Source organism: Anguilla anguilla, chromosome 15, assembly GCF_013347855.1.
Source record: "Anguilla anguilla isolate fAngAng1 chromosome 15, fAngAng1.pri, whole genome shotgun sequence".
Taxonomy (NCBI): domain Eukaryota; kingdom Metazoa; phylum Chordata; class Actinopteri; order Anguilliformes; family Anguillidae; genus Anguilla; species Anguilla anguilla.
Window position 1 is genome coordinate 35,676,789 of NC_049215.1, and position 15,206 is coordinate 35,691,994.

The 15,206-nt window shown below is 45.0% G+C and overlaps 2 protein-coding genes across 5 annotated transcripts in view; one reads left to right on the forward strand and one right to left on the reverse strand.

The window, feature by feature from the left end:
- Positions 1-14,258, reverse strand: part of ubac2 (UBA domain containing 2) — a 42,927-nt gene extending 28,669 nt beyond the window's left edge. For 2 of the 4 annotated variants that reach the window (XM_035393239.1, XM_035393240.1), the window contains exons 1-4: positions 14,047-14,258; positions 12,313-12,440; positions 11,365-11,484; positions 9,221-9,327 (exon numbers count right to left, since the gene is read on the reverse strand). In XM_035393239.1, coding sequence (XP_035249130.1) covers positions 9,221-9,327; positions 11,365-11,484; positions 12,313-12,440; positions 14,047-14,077 — 386 coding nt within the window. In that variant the 5' untranslated portion in view covers positions 14,078-14,258. Of the gene's footprint in view, positions 1-9,220; positions 9,328-11,364; positions 11,485-12,312; positions 12,441-13,855; positions 14,019-14,046 lie in introns of those variants that run through there. The other 2 variants (XM_035393237.1, XM_035393238.1) reach the window with 2 other exon arrangements.
- Positions 3,995-10,149, forward strand: gpr18 (G protein-coupled receptor 18). The gene is made up of 3 exons (XM_035393255.1): positions 3,995-4,239; positions 4,678-4,795; positions 7,477-10,149. The coding sequence occupies exon 3, from the start codon at positions 7,482-7,484 to the stop codon at positions 8,475-8,477; it is 996 nt and encodes a 331-aa protein (XP_035249146.1). The 5' UTR covers positions 3,995-4,239; positions 4,678-4,795; positions 7,477-7,481; the 3' UTR covers positions 8,478-10,149.
- Positions 14,259-15,206: the final 948 nt, after the last annotated feature.

The window sequence follows — 15,206 nt, forward strand, 5'->3', positions numbered from 1 at the left end:
ACCCTGAACCACAGGAGATTCTGAGCCAAACTCAGAGACTGAATGTTAAAGTCACAATCCTGCCCTGTAGTGGACTCACTCGGGAGGCGGCCATCTTGACGTCTTCACGCTACAGACCAATTTTCTCTGCTTACATTCGGCCATTTTCTCACTCGATCCCCACGTCAAATGTTTACGCTGAGCCCTCAAATTAAACCTCACCACAAAAAAAATGTTTGAAACCGTGCATAGTGCTTGCACAGAGAAGGGAGAAGTATTACACAAGTGGGCATGATGCAAGTACAGTGGAAGTTTGAGTTTCCAAACCGTGGTTTACTGCAATAGCATTATTGTTTTGATAATAATATTATTTTGATACAGCTGCTTGCTCTTGCTAGTTGGGAATGCACAAATATATTAGCAACTGAGTGAAATAATGCAGAACAGCACATAGGTGGCAATTCATTCAATATTTGTTCTTAATGTTTAATGGTTAAAAGCAAGAATTATTATTTTTTTATTTTGCAATCAGCATTCAGTGAGATCAGTGATCACTAGACAAACTTGCGAAACAGTCTTTGAAGAAAAAGTAACCCTTCCATTTACTTTGAAGCAAAGGTTCAGGACAAACTTTGAACTGAATATACACCATACCCAAACACGATCCCATCAGCATATAAGAAAGACTAGATTAAAAGTTTGAATGCATTGAGTGTAAAGATTAAATATAATTTAAAGTTTGAAGTCAGTTAGAAGAAGCCTACAGTATTGGCATATAAGACAATGGTATGAATATGCACGATATGATAGTTTTATACGGTAATGTTGACAATATTCAAAAACCAGGCATGACATAAACCATTAAAAAGTTATCCACTACTGATAGGTTTGAAAAGTGTCTTTGTCAATATTTTAACTCCATACTGCCATCTACTGACAAGATTCTGCTACATGAAATGCCATAGCAGTTATGTACCGTGTCTGGTCACATTACACAAAAAGAAAAGTCTTGTGAAATCCTATGTCTCATACTCAGTCTTGTGTCTAGTAAATGTTAAACCAGTCCAGTAAACAGAACATTAGTCTAGTAAATAACAAACCAGTCTAGTAAACAGTACATTAGTCTAGTAAATGGCAAACCAGTCTAGTAAATGGTAAACCAGTCAAGTACATGGTAAACCAGTCTAGTAAATGGTAAACCAGTCTAGTATATGGTAACCCAGTCTAGTAAATGGTTAACCGGTCTAGTAAATGGTAAACAGGTCTAGTAAATGGTAAACCAGTCTAGTAAATGGTAAACCAGTCTAGTATGTGGTAAACCAGTCTAGTATATGGTAAAGCAGTCTAGTAAATGGTGAACGGGTCTAGTAAATGGCAAACCAGTCCAGCAAACTGTGAACTAGAGATTCTTCCACTCACTGCCCAGCACCCATGAGTGGGTACTTAAAACATTACAGGTGCTTTCTACCTAATCCTAACCCTAACTCGACCAGGATCAATTAAACCAGGTCTCCTCAACTGATGGAAATTATGCTATGTGTAAACAAATCCGCAAAGGATTCTGGGTCCATTTTTCAGGATCAAGCTCTGGACAAATTTGACAGCTGTGTTTGTATCCCAAGGAGGGATCTACTGTATCAACAAGACTAGCCACGTGAAGCTGGTGTTCAGTTTAGAGGAAGATCCATCAACAAACTAAACCAGACAGTGATTTAAAAATCAATAGTGTACAGATGTAATTAAATCAGGTAAATATTTAAGAAATCTGTATATTTATTAAATGAACTATTCATACTCCAAAATTACTGTACTGCACTTTATAAAAGTGCTTCAGATGTATTTCTTAATTCATTAAACTTTGACAGCAGTACATTCATTGACCCGTAGAGGTCAGCAGAGGTAATACAAGACCACAGGATAGACAAGCCAGTGTTTCCTGCTGCTCTGACAGGTGATTATGAAGAAACTACATTGGGAGCAGAAGGGCACTTTTGCAGGAGCAGAAGCTCTGGCTAATATTATAGAACAAGTCCTTTTCTTCCCAACTGGTCATTCTAAATGTCATGCAAAGAATTGTGCAATATGTTACGTAATTCAGAATAACACTGTAGAGTGAGTAAAGTAGGTTAAAAAAAGGTTTAAGGAAACATTTGACATTTAACAATGACATTTAGGATTAAAGCAGAATAGCTCATTAGAGAGAAGCCTTAACAGTCTACTATCTGTTAAGGCACTGTTCTAGTGCATGGATGGGCCCCATGGTCTGGTATCTGTTAAGGCACTGTTCTAGTGCATGGATGGGCCCCATGGTCTGGTATCTGTTAAGGCACTGTTCTAATGCATGGACGGGCCCCATGGTCTGGTATCTGTTAAGGCACTGTTCTAGTGCATGGATGGGCCCCATGGTCTGGTATCTGTTAAGGCACTGTTCTAGTGCATGGATGGGCCCCATGGTCTGGTATCTGTTAAGGCACTGTTCTAGTGCATGGATGGGCCCCATGGTCTGGTATCTGTTAAGGCTCTGTTCCAATGTGTGGATGGGTCCCATGGTCTGGTATCTGTTAAGGCTCTGTTCCAGTGTGTGGATGGGCCCCATGGTCTGGTATCTGTTAAGGCTCTGTTCCAGTGTGTGGATGGGCCCCATGTTCTGGTATCTGTTAAGGCTCTGTTCCAGTGTGTGGATGGGCCCCATGGTCTGGTATCTGTTAAGGCTCTGTTCCAGTGTGTGGATGGGCCCCATGGTCTGGTGTCTGTTAAGGCTCTGTTCCAGTGTGTGGATGGGCCCCATGGTCTGGTGTCTGTTAAGACTCTGTTCCAGTGTGTGGATGGGCCCCATGGTCTGGTATCTGTTAAGGCTCTGTTCCAGTGTGTGGATGGGCCCCATGGTCTGATGTCTGTTAATGCTCTGTTCCAGTGTGTGGATGGGCCCCATGGTCTGGTATCTGTTAAGGCTCTGTTCCAGTGTGTGGATGGGCCCCATGGTCTGGTGTCTGTTAAGGCTCTGTTCCAGTGTGTGGATGGGCCCCATGGTCTGGTGTCTGGTATTTGTTAAGGCACTGTTACTGTGCGTTCATACAGCAAGCAACTCGGTTGATGGGTTGCTCAAGGTTACTAGGCTGAGGGAGGGGCAGGAGCTTCCCGTTGTATCCTCTTTGTGTAACTACATATTATTGAAAATAAATAATGGCATCAAAGACATATATTTGCCATATAGCCACATACCATCTCCTTTTGTTTCTGTAGTTATGTCAGGACACCGATAAAAATTTGTTACTGCTATGTCATTAGTCATATATCTCTCTCACTTGTTAGCCACCTAGCTAGCGATCTCTCTATCCCTCTCACAAGCTGGCTAGCAACCTCTCAATATCTCTCTCTCACTAGCTAGCTAGCAAGGAAGTTGAAACAGCTGTCCTAGCATCATTTTTTAGACGCTTGTCCTTTTACGCTTTTAAAAAAATGCTGTATAACACCGGGTGTAATTGTACCATAAATGATAAGTTGTTTGTCCATTTTTCCTCACTGAGCGGAACCATAATTCACGGAATGGTATCATATCCGTTGGAGAAATCGGAAGCCCAACACTCTGATTGGCTGCTGACAGGCAATGCCCATTAAAATTAGAACTGTGGGCAACATTATTCAGGCAACTTTGGTTGCTCAGATGCCCAGTTGCTCGAGTTGCTGGACGTTGCTCGGCTACATAGAGAACGAATGGGCTTCTGGGAACTGGTCAAGCGAGTTGCTCGCTGCGTGAACGCGGGGTTTGGGTCTACCAGGACCCATTCTCTCACATCCAGGCTCATTTCTCTGAATGGGGAAGTGAAATATAAATTTGATAAAAAAAACTCACTTCTCATTTTGTTTCATGTGAACGCCTGAACTCTTCCTCTTCTCAGACTGATGAGCCAAACAGGGACAAAGAAACAAGACAGAGATGGAAAGAGGGAGGAAGAAAAAGGGGCGAGAGAGTGGAAGAGAGAAATAGAGGAGTGTGGGAAAGAAAGAGAGGGGAGAGTGGGAGAGAGACAGACAGAGAAAGACAGGGAGATGGAAACAGAGAGAAATACAGTCGGAAAGAGTACGCTCATCTTTCTCACGTGACAGGCCTGAAACACCGCTGTGTTCGCATGGCTGCACATCCCTTATAGCTCTCTACTTTCTCATGTCGCTCCGTATAGAAGCATCGGCCAATCAAATGTGATCTACTGCTTGGTGCCACCAGTGCACCTCCCTCTGGCAGGCAGGACGCTCTTTCAGGTAAGCGCGTCACCCTGCAGAACTTGGCCCTGAGAGGCTGGTGTGGAGAGCAAAAAATACTTATTCACATTCATTTTTATGTGCTAGGAACTACCACCAAGAGCAGAGCTACAGTTTTATTTCCTGTCTATACAACCCCACCTTCCTGTTGTGGTGGAATCGCTAACAGCATCAAACGGCCAGCGTTGCCATCTGCTTGGGCCCAACCCCCCCCCAAGGGAGAATTAATTTGCATGAACGCACACTACCATTGCACTGTACACGTTCCCATGGGTTGAGCATGCAATGTTTCTCTTCTTCTCTTCTACCTGTCGACGTGAGCACAAAGCTCAGGCAGGAAGCGGAGGGGCTGCAGGCAGGAAGTGGAGGGGCTTCACACAGGCTGCAACTGCAAGGAACCTGCCCCCGAAATAACAGCTCGCATCACTTCCTCTCCAGACACAGAGCGTGGTGTTCGGAGAGACGGCCGGAGGCTACAGCGCGCGTCCTGCAGAGCGAGAGGCGCAGGAGTACCCCGATGAGACAGCGGGCGTCCGAGGGGACACGCGGCGAGGAGGTAAGATCGGCTCTCTGGCCTCCCTCCCAAAACGACACACCGCGCGCGGTTCAGATACGGTAAATGGTAACTGGACCGCATTTATATAGCGCTTTTATCCAAAGCGCTTTACAACTGATGCCTCTCATTCGCCAGAGCAGTTCGGGGTTAGGTGTCTTGCTCAGGGACACTTCGACACGCCCAGGCTGGGGTTTGAACCAGCAACCCTCCGACTGCCAGACAATCGCTCTTACCTCCTGAGCCATGTCGCCCCGTATAAGATGAGATCGCAGGAGATCGCCGCGATACGCCGTCCACCACAGCTCTCTCTTTCGACAGAGCCGCCGCTTCCTGTAAGATGGGGACTGAGAGACTATGCAGTACGACCCAGATAATGGACTCTGCATAATGTTTCAATTTAGGACTGCTCACACACAGCATCATATCTTGGGCAGTTTTGGACATTTCTGGCATGTGACCGCATGTTATTTGACCCTTGATGGGGGGGTTAAGGACTTCTGATTGCATGCAACCCTATCAGGGGTGTTCACTGCCTGCTAAAGATGATGCTTACTGAACCAAAGAAACAAAATTAAGAGGACAACACAACAGTAAAATGATCATAAGATTTCCAATCATCCAGTCAGTTCAGCTTTTAAATTTCACTTCTACTTCCATTTCTCAACTGAGATCTTATTTTCTTCTATGGTTAAAATGTTGTGCACAGATTCACTTTCTAACTAAAGCTTCCTCAATTATAAAAAATCCCGTCAGTAGTACAAAAAAAGAAAGGAAAAAAAACGACTTAACCTGAATGGTTTCAGAATATATCCAGCTATATATATTATTATTGTAAGTTATAATATACCCATAACTGGGTCTTTTCTTCCAAATCAAGTCCAACGTGGTACAAACTGAAATGTAATTTTTAAAACAATTCAAGCTTTAAATGGCAATCTCTCGATAGGGAATTAAGCCCATTGTATGGAGCGGTCATTACGCTATACATTCAAGATTAGAACAACGTCTCTCATAACGATAAATGCTCTCTGGATATGACACTGTCTGCCATGTCGGGCTCCTGTGAGTCTCGTCCAGAGATGGAAAGTGTTCCTCGTTTCTCACAGAACCACAGGCCACTCATCGTCTCCGTCCCTCGGAACTGAAACTGTGCTCATATCTATGATATCCCATATCTATAAACTCCCAGGACACAGGACTCTTTCAAAATGTGTCACTGCTAGGCGTTTTATAGAAGTGAGATGGCATCTTAATCTATTTCTAGACAGTGGTATTCATACTGTTCAACTGTAAGGGTAGTATTCAGAAACTCATCACGGAAGATACTTCACTCTTTCCACCCCACACTGTACACCCCACAACCCAACACCCCACCCCACCCTCCCCACCCTTTCCATTTTCACCCCGAACAGCCACAATACAAACACCGACGTAAAAGTATTAAACTGACTAATTCGGAAAACAAATAGAAAGGTCAGAAATGTTGACAGCTCTCACACCCTGTGAGAGTCTAACATTCTGTCAGATTCTGTGAAACTTGTGTAGGAGATTCTCAAATGACCCACACATACTCACCGCAGTTCTACTGAAACTCTGTAATATCAGTGCCATTTTTAAAAAATCCTGATCATTTTTTACTTTCACTCAAACTATACAGGCAAAACACGTTCCTCACTTTAAATTAAAGTAAGTGACACTTCCTTCAGACATCTTGGCCTCATCAATTTACAACAGGGAGGAAGCCCTGTAATCATTTTTTTTTTTACCAGTCAACACTATGGCTAAGGGTGAGAAACCTATAGCGGTCAGAAGAAAACAACTGTATCTGAAAAACGTTTTACCCCGCGAAGCACTCGAGAAGATGCTACCAAGCTGGCATTGTTATTATGTTAGACTTAAAAAAGCAGACCGCAGAACTGAGAGGGCATGAGCATAAGTGGAGAGCAGCTGCTTCCTCTCTGAGTCCGGATAGGCCAATCGTTTAAAAGGGGGGTTTCCGAAAGCCCACAGCAGCTGTCCTATGCGATGCCCTTGAAGAGGACTTCCGCATTTGGACGACTTTTCAGCACTATTTTTCATACAAGGATTTACAGTAAGCAACCACAGGAAGTTTAACTAAAGATAGCTGCAAAGTATGGACGTGTGCATGTGTATATTCTGCACCGATCCGCACAGCACTGCAGTTAACAAAATAAAAATCTGGCGTGACACGATGTGACACTTATGTGAATGCATCTATCCCGCAGAGTCCGCAATAAGGGAAGCACTCAGTGGAATAAACGCACAGTCTTGCACTAAGAGTGCTGACTGTATCAGGGAGACTGTTGAAGCTCGTTTATAATTTGTACCACCACAGAAACATTAATGCCTAAATCGCTTGCTGCATTTTCTCCTGTCCCACCTTGCCTGCCTCTCGGTGTGCACAGTATACACAGTAGCAGTGCACTGTATGTGTGTTTTTGGCTGGACAGCAACAGCGGGGTTAGCCCTACAAATGCGAATGTCTGTGACTGAGTGACTGAGTGACTCCATTGAAGTTACACCATTGGTCGGACGAGTTATGAAGTTACACCATTGGTCGGCCGGATCACGTGTGTTTAGGTCCAGCCATATACTAGGTTTTGACCTGGTCTTGTTTTTCACGGTCAGCTTATACAGTGCCATTACTGTCCACTTTTCAGCTACCATGAAAATGGATCAGAACCAGACAGAGAGCGGAGTGTTCCAGGAGCTGGTCCCAAGGGAGTACCGGCTGGCCGGCCTGGTGTTCTACAGCTTCATCTTCATCATCGGCATCGTGGTCAACCTGACCGCGCTCTGGGTCTTCAGCATGACCACCAAGAAGCGGAACTCGGTCAGCATCTACATGATCAACGTGGCCGTGGTGGACCTGATCTTCATCCTGCTGCTGCCCTTCCGCATGGCGTACTACGGGCTGGACCGCTGGCCCTTCGGCGACGCGTTCTGCCGCGTCAGCGCCGCGCTGACCATCTTCTACCCCTGCATGGCGCTGTGGCTGTTCGCCCTGATCAGCGCCGACCGCTACGTGGCCATCGTGCAGCCGCGGCACAGCAAGGAGCTGAAGAACGTGCGCAAGGCCGCCGTGTCCTGCGTGGGCGTCTGGGTCATGTGCCTGGGCAGCGCCGCGCCCCTCCTCTTCGCCGCCGACGACCCCGACCGCGCCGCCAACTTCACCACCTGCGCCAAGACGCGCGACATCGAGCACCTGCGGCACAACAACCCGGTGAACTTCGTGCGGCTGGTGTGCTTCTTCCTGGTGCCCCTGTGCATCATGGTGGTGTGCTACGCGGTCATCGTGCACAGCCTGGCGCGCGGACGCACCTCGCGGCTCAAGCCCAAGGTCAAGCGCAAGTCCGTGCGCATCATCGTGGCGCTCACCGTGCAGGTGCTGCTCTGCTTCCTGCCCTTCCACATCTGCTTCCTGGCGCAGCTCCTGGGCGCCGAAGGGCGGGGCTACAGCGCCTGGGCCGCCTTCACCACCTTCATGATGACGCTGAGCACGGTGCTGGACGTCATCCTCTACTACATCGTGTCCAAGCAGTTCCAGGACCGCGTCATCAGCGTCATCCTCTACAGGAACTACCTGCGCAGCGTCCGGCGCAAGAGCGTGCGCACGGGCAGCGTGCGGTCGCTAAGCAACCTCGCCAGCGGCGTCATCTGAGCCTCGCCCCCGGCCAATCAGCGGCCCCCGCCCGAGCCATCCGACCCACCGCCGAAACGCCCGCGCGGTCACGGCAGAGGCACTGGGCCTCCTGTATCTGTAGCACTTTATGTGGCGCGTACGTATTTAATCGCTTAATTATGCATCCGCACGAGCGAATTAGCCAACTGAGCTGAGCCTATAATTGCACACCCCCGTTAAGAGGACCGGACTGTGAATCTGACCAGGACACTGGGGAGCCAGTGGGTTTCCTCCGGGTACTCCGGTTTTCTCCCACAGTCCAAAGACATGAAGGTAAGGCTAATTGGAGACTCTAAATTGCCCATAGGTATGAGCGTGTGAGTGAATGGTGTGTGTGCCCTGCGATAGACTGGCGGCCTGTCCAGGGTGTATTCCTGCCTCTCGCCCAATGCACGCTGGGACAGGCTCCAGCACCCCTGTGACCCTGCTGAGGATAAGCGGGTATAGATAACAGATGGACGGATGGATGGACTGGGGAGCCACACACTCGGAGTTTTAAGTGATATTAAGAAAATATCAGTGAGTGGGGTGAGTGTGGAGGCCAGGACACGGTACAGACTGGGACAGGCCAGGACACGGTACAGACTGGGACAGGCCAGGACACGGTACAGACTGAGACAGGCCAGGACACGGTACAGACCGGGACAGGCCAGGACACGGTACAGACCGGGACAGGCCAGGACACGGTACAGAGGGACAGGGTGTTAAAAGTGAGGACTCACGGTCCCGACGGCAGCACTTCCACCCCCAGATGAAAGACATGGTACAGGGCCTCAGCCAGCAGGACGTCCACCAGCGCCGAGAGGACCCAGGTTCCCAGCAGAAAGGACTGCAGAGAGAGAGCAGGTCAGAACCCAAGCAAGGACTTCAAAACGGACTGTCCTTTAGTGATCACAGGCAGTGTTTGCACGATTTAGGAAAAAGCTTTCATTCTCAACTGCCAATGTAGGTACCGGTGCATTCTTCTGTTTTAAAGTCACACTTTTCCAATTAGAAATTCTTAGTTTTCATCTGCAAATCATTAGTCCATAATCTGTTATGTGTAAGGGTGAATTATTGTATGTGAATAATCTATTTTTAAGATACAAACTATTGTATGTATACTGTATGACTAAACAACAAGGGCAAATTAATAAAAACTTGATTGTACTTTCCATTGAAAAGTAATAGTTCAGTAGCCAGCTCATTAAATGTGAATGAAACTAGCCTAACACAGTGTTGCAATTAATAAGTAAAAGTGTGCTCACAGAAACTGTTTATATAGCCTGCAATCCAGTCTTCCAACAGAAAGACTGCAGTACAACCTCTTCTTTAACCACCATTAAAAACCATCAAATTTAGTTTGCTATATTCTTCAATAAATCTCACTGTTACTAGTTATTACTAATAAAAGCATTCACTGTACTGGCGCTCGCCTGGAAATTAAAAATTCGAAAGAGAATCACGAATGTATAGATTCGTGTTTGCACGTAAAAAAGATTTTATATGTTGCAGAAATGTGTGGTTTCCCAACCAGACACTAAAAACAAGGGGGCAGCTCAGAGACAAGTGGCAAACCAAGCCACTTGATTTGTACTGCACTGTCAATATTTCAATGTGAATATTTCTTCATTTCTTCTGTACTTAGATAATAAAAAGGATATTTGTTTTACTCGTGGTTCTAGATTATATCATCTTTATGTCCAGTTTGCAGTTGCCTCATGACAATATTAAATATTCTTATGAACAGCAAATTGTACAGATAAAATCATGTTTGTATCTTTTTTTTTTTTTTTAATTTAGCAAAAGTTGTTAAAACTTGTCCACCTGTGCAGTACCTGAATACAACATAATTTTGGTCATGGGAAATCTTTTAGATGTCCCAAGGTCAAGAACTATTGACTCAAATCACTTTGGTTAACATGATCATATTTGGACTGCACCAAATCGCAATTTAATTGAACACTGAAGAACAGCAGATACCACTGTTATGTGCTCAAGAGTGACTGTAGAGACGCACAGCTGACTGAGGCTGAACTACAGACGAGAGCTAAAAATACAGCGCCTCACTCACGGACCACAAGGCTCTATGTACTGATGCCTGGGTCTGCAAAGCGGTAATGCAGAACAGCCACTCCCCAGGCCTGACTAAGATCGAAACAGGTTTGCGGCTTGAGTCAGAAGCGTCACTTTATGAAGTCATTAGTGCTGCTGACAGATTCTAAGGCCAAATTAGCACGGCATTGTAACGGTGACTGGCCCATCCTCCAAACGCTTCCCTTCCGACTAATGCGAGCTGCAAGCCAAAACCGACAACATACTAAACGCATGTTCCGATAAGACTGGAGCTTCTTTATCAAAAAGCAGTCACTGGAATTCAATTTTAGATCACTAATAATTTGTCAAATCGACAACAAACAAAAAAAAACACCTCTTAAAATGCTCAACAACATCAGTTGTGCAAAGATGACAACCAAGCGCTGCTAAATTACTGATGTGGCGATCACCATGGACAAGCAGGCGTCTCCGTTAGATCAACAGATGTCTGTAAGAGCACTGGTGCCGAGCAGGCCGGTCTCCCACATCAAACAGATCGTCTCCAGAGGAGCACTGCAGAACGCACCAATCACACACGGCTTCATGTAACGCGTGAGGTGGGGTAGCATTTACGTAGCGGGTGTAGCTCAGCTAGCTCGCTAGCGAAGCTGTGGTAAAGCAAAGGTCTCGTAGTAAGTTACCGTGACAACACTCTCTGACCTTGGCTAGGGGCGATTTTGCCTTTAGCTGACTGGTAACGCACTTGCCTAAAAAAATCTATGGACCAGTGAGAGGCCCGGGTTCGAATCCCGCCTTGGACTCAAATCTTGAACTCGCTCGTTACACTTACAGCAAATTTACGGCTGCCGTATCGCCTTTCAAAAATGCGGAAGTTGTAGATGAGGAGGCAGCTGCAGAACGTGTCCTTCAAGTCCAAACAGACCAGCCTGCCACACACAAGCCTCCACACCTGAAACGGACAGAACAGAGTTACAGAGACAAACAAACAGAGAGACACCATCCTACCGTACCATTGAGGCTATGGAGAAACAGAACAGCCTTTGGCATTACATTGCTAGCTACTTTTAAACCACAAACACACACATACTCTCACAAACACACACACACATGCTACAAACACACTCACATTTAGCATTTTAATGTGTCCGTGTCACACCCGTTGGAGAACCTTAGATACACTACATGGCCAAAAGTATGTGGACACCCGAACATCACACACATCCAAAACCATGGGCTGCTGTAACAGCCTCCACTCTTTTGGGAAGGCTTTCCACTGAAATTTGGACAACAGTTGTCAGAGTTGTTGTTGCTCCAAGACGTTTCCACTTCACAATAACACAATAACAGCACTAACAGTTGACCAGGGGAGGGCAGAACCTCGACAACCTGACATGTTGGAAAGGTGGCATCCTATGACAGTGCCACGTTGAAAGTCACTGAGCTCTTCAGTATGTCCCACTCCACTGCCAATGTTTGTCAAGGGAGAGTGCATGGCTGTATGCTTGATTTCATGCACCTGTTAGCAGTGGGTGTGGCTGAAGTAGTCAGACCCACTAATAAGAAGGGGTGTCCACATACTTTTGGCCGTGAAGAATAACTGCCTTTTCAGAGTCAACGTCAACAGGATGAACCTGTTCAAAAGGGTGCCCAATCAAATCCCAACAGCACCCAACCATAGCTGACTTCCATATCACACCTGGTTACTTTATTCATTAGACCCCCCCCCCCTCCCCATCAGAGCTGTGTTGACTGACCCTAATCCACCCTCCCCTCTCACCTGATAGTCCTGTGTGACAGCATGCAGGTTATTGAGGAAGAGACCCTGGTACTGCGTGAAAACCACAGTCAACAGTAAGGCCACAGCACTGGGAACGATGAGCAGTGCTTTAGTCACAGGGGCCTTATCTGTGTGACAGAATAAAACAGAGTCTGTATTACCACAGAGGGAAGCCCAGCCAGGTTAACATTCAACAACACCGTGAGGTCAAAACTAATGGTCAGGAGGACTGAAAGTGTAACAGCAATTTTACTGTCAATACAAACACATGCAATCTGTGTTTTCCTTCTTTGGTAAAACTGTGTTCTTCAAAGAGGAAACTTTATGGTTGTATTGGAAAGTCTGTAAGCTTTCCTAAAGGCGAAACTGTATGAGCAGTTGGTTGTCTCATTATCACCTAATAGATATAGAAAGTCAGCAGATATTTTAAATGAACAACAGGATAAATTATTAAACACAACAATCAGCAACCTTATCCAAAGTCTAAACGTTACCACTCAAGATACCTTAAAATATGATTGGTCAAATCCGAGAAGATTTAAACAGGGAAAAAAAAAAACAGCAAACAGCCTATATGGAATTTCAAATGTGAGAGCTGGCTCTATTCATTTTTTTGAAACATACTGAAACACACAGAACCCATAATTAAAAGATTAGATGTAGGGCCAGTTCAAAGCTAAACTGGCCACAACACACAGGACGCACACCAGTGTCAGGCAGTTTCCACCTGTCACTGCGACGCCAGCTGCAGATTGAGGCGGTATGTGGACAGGAAGTCCATGGCCACAAGACTATAGGCTATAAGAGAATAATAGACAGTGACATCGTGACATCATTTAAAAACGTAGATATTTCCAGTTGTGTGAACCATCACAAGAGGATGTCGGTTTAAGCTGCTCTAAATTTATGACTCGGTTTTGCAACCATACTCAGTGGATGGAACAGGTTTCCGATGACCGTTAGCCTATATGCGAAGTATTATTACTATTATTATTATTTTATTTTATTTTATTTCTTTGTTGCAACTACAACTGTCAAATAGCAACACACAAGAGTGGGTTTAACGATAAGAAAAGTGTAGTCCTAACACTTTCAGGCAAAGTCTTCATTCAGTGCTTAAATCGCAGACAAATTTGAGCTGGCTACAATCAGTCCAACACTATTTTCAACAATGAATTTGTCACTTGCTTGGCACTGTGCCGTTGCAAGGCTAAAAGAAAACGAACAAACTGCCTGGCCGTTAAGCGAGCCAAAACAATAAATTGCAGCTAGCTAGCAACTACCAACCAACCCCTAATATATAAAGCAGAAAGCTTAACGTTCGGCAACTTAACAGCCACAGACCCCGTAAATCTCGATGTATCATCGTGCCCTTTAGCTAGCTAAACAGGCTAACTACTGATCACTACGGCTGCATCACCGAACACGGAAATGTATCCGAATAGCCACCAGCTACCTATTTCTGTCGTTGAGTGTCTCGCCAGTCTTAATCGCCATCAGACATGCGGATAGTAGCCACAAATGAACAAACTAGCTAACTTACTGCACAACAGTCGCATCGCAGCTAACTAGGACTTATATTGCCGGCTGTACACCAGGAATGAATGACAACGCAAATCTGTTGGTGATACTGTTAGCTAGCTTGCAACAATACAGCATTTGTAGTACTATTACAAGGCTTGAAATGGGCTGGCTAACGTTACCATTGCATTACACGCTAGCTAGCTAACTTACATAGTCCCCGTGAGCCGGTGGTCGTGAACATGTCGCAGAGGAAGTAAAAAAGCAAATCCTGCCGTACTGCGCACTGCAGTGTCGGTAGGTGCAAAGGCACTAAAAAAATGACAAAAACTTATAAAAGTTAAAGTAAAGAAATCTATTTGGGTGGAGAGGGGAAAGGGTATCTAGGAGGGCAACCGAGAAGGTCCAAAATTCATTAACACGCCTCCTCGGCAGTAGGCTACTATTATAACGAGATGTTGTTCTCCTGCAGAAAGATGCTACTATGCATGGTGAGTACGGTCGGTGGACGTAAGCCAGGGTGTCTGACTTCATTTGAACAGTCAATTTTATAAGCTATGTCTCACTTTAAAAAGTAGCGGCGGTCGGTGAGCTGAAAATTCGTGGGGATTAAAACTTTCCTTTAAACTGATCATTGGTCTCTCAACCCGTTTTCATTCTTTTACCTTGATTAGCAAGTGTGCCGACGATCTGACTAATAAACGGGAAAGTAGATTAAAGATATTTTTAAAAATACAAAGTTCTATTTTTAGATATTTTGTACCTATTCTGTTATTTTCATCCATAATAGAAATGTCAAGCCCAATACATACGATTTCTCCTATTTTGAACTAGGCTACATATAATTTGCCTGGCAATTAAAGGAAAACCATAATAACTGTTATTGAAATGTAATCACGAAAAATGAAATTAACAAAATGAAAATAAATAAACAAATAAATAGATAAATCATTTTTTCATCTTTTCCATTAGATGGCAGCATATGACTGTAGGTAGTGCTTCTCATCATCACCTCTCGAAGTTTATGCATATATATGAGTCAAAACTTAATTAAATGAGCAATATTTTACCTTCTCTCCTGCGCAGGTGTCTTCTCACCTCTTACACAAGTGCACGCTCAAGGGCTACTGTTTTATAAAACTGTTCGGAGCTCAACTGTAATTGTTTTTTTATTTATTTTTTTCTTCTTTTTTCCATGTCCACTAGATGGAAGTATGGGATTGCAGATTTATAATTTTAGTTTTATTTATTGGTCATTCATTCGTTCTCCAAAAGTGAAAATCACAGGAATGAATCAGTGGCAAGACTTCCGCTGCTCACAGAACAGGGATGTTTTGAGAGTTTGTGTTTCGAGCGCGACAGACGGCCGTGGT

What these genes read in the sequence shown, in the direction of transcription:
- gpr18 (XM_035393255.1), top strand. Translation starts at nt 7,482, where the DNA reads ATGAAAATGGATCAGAACCAGACAGAGAGCGGAGTGTTCCAGGAGCTG.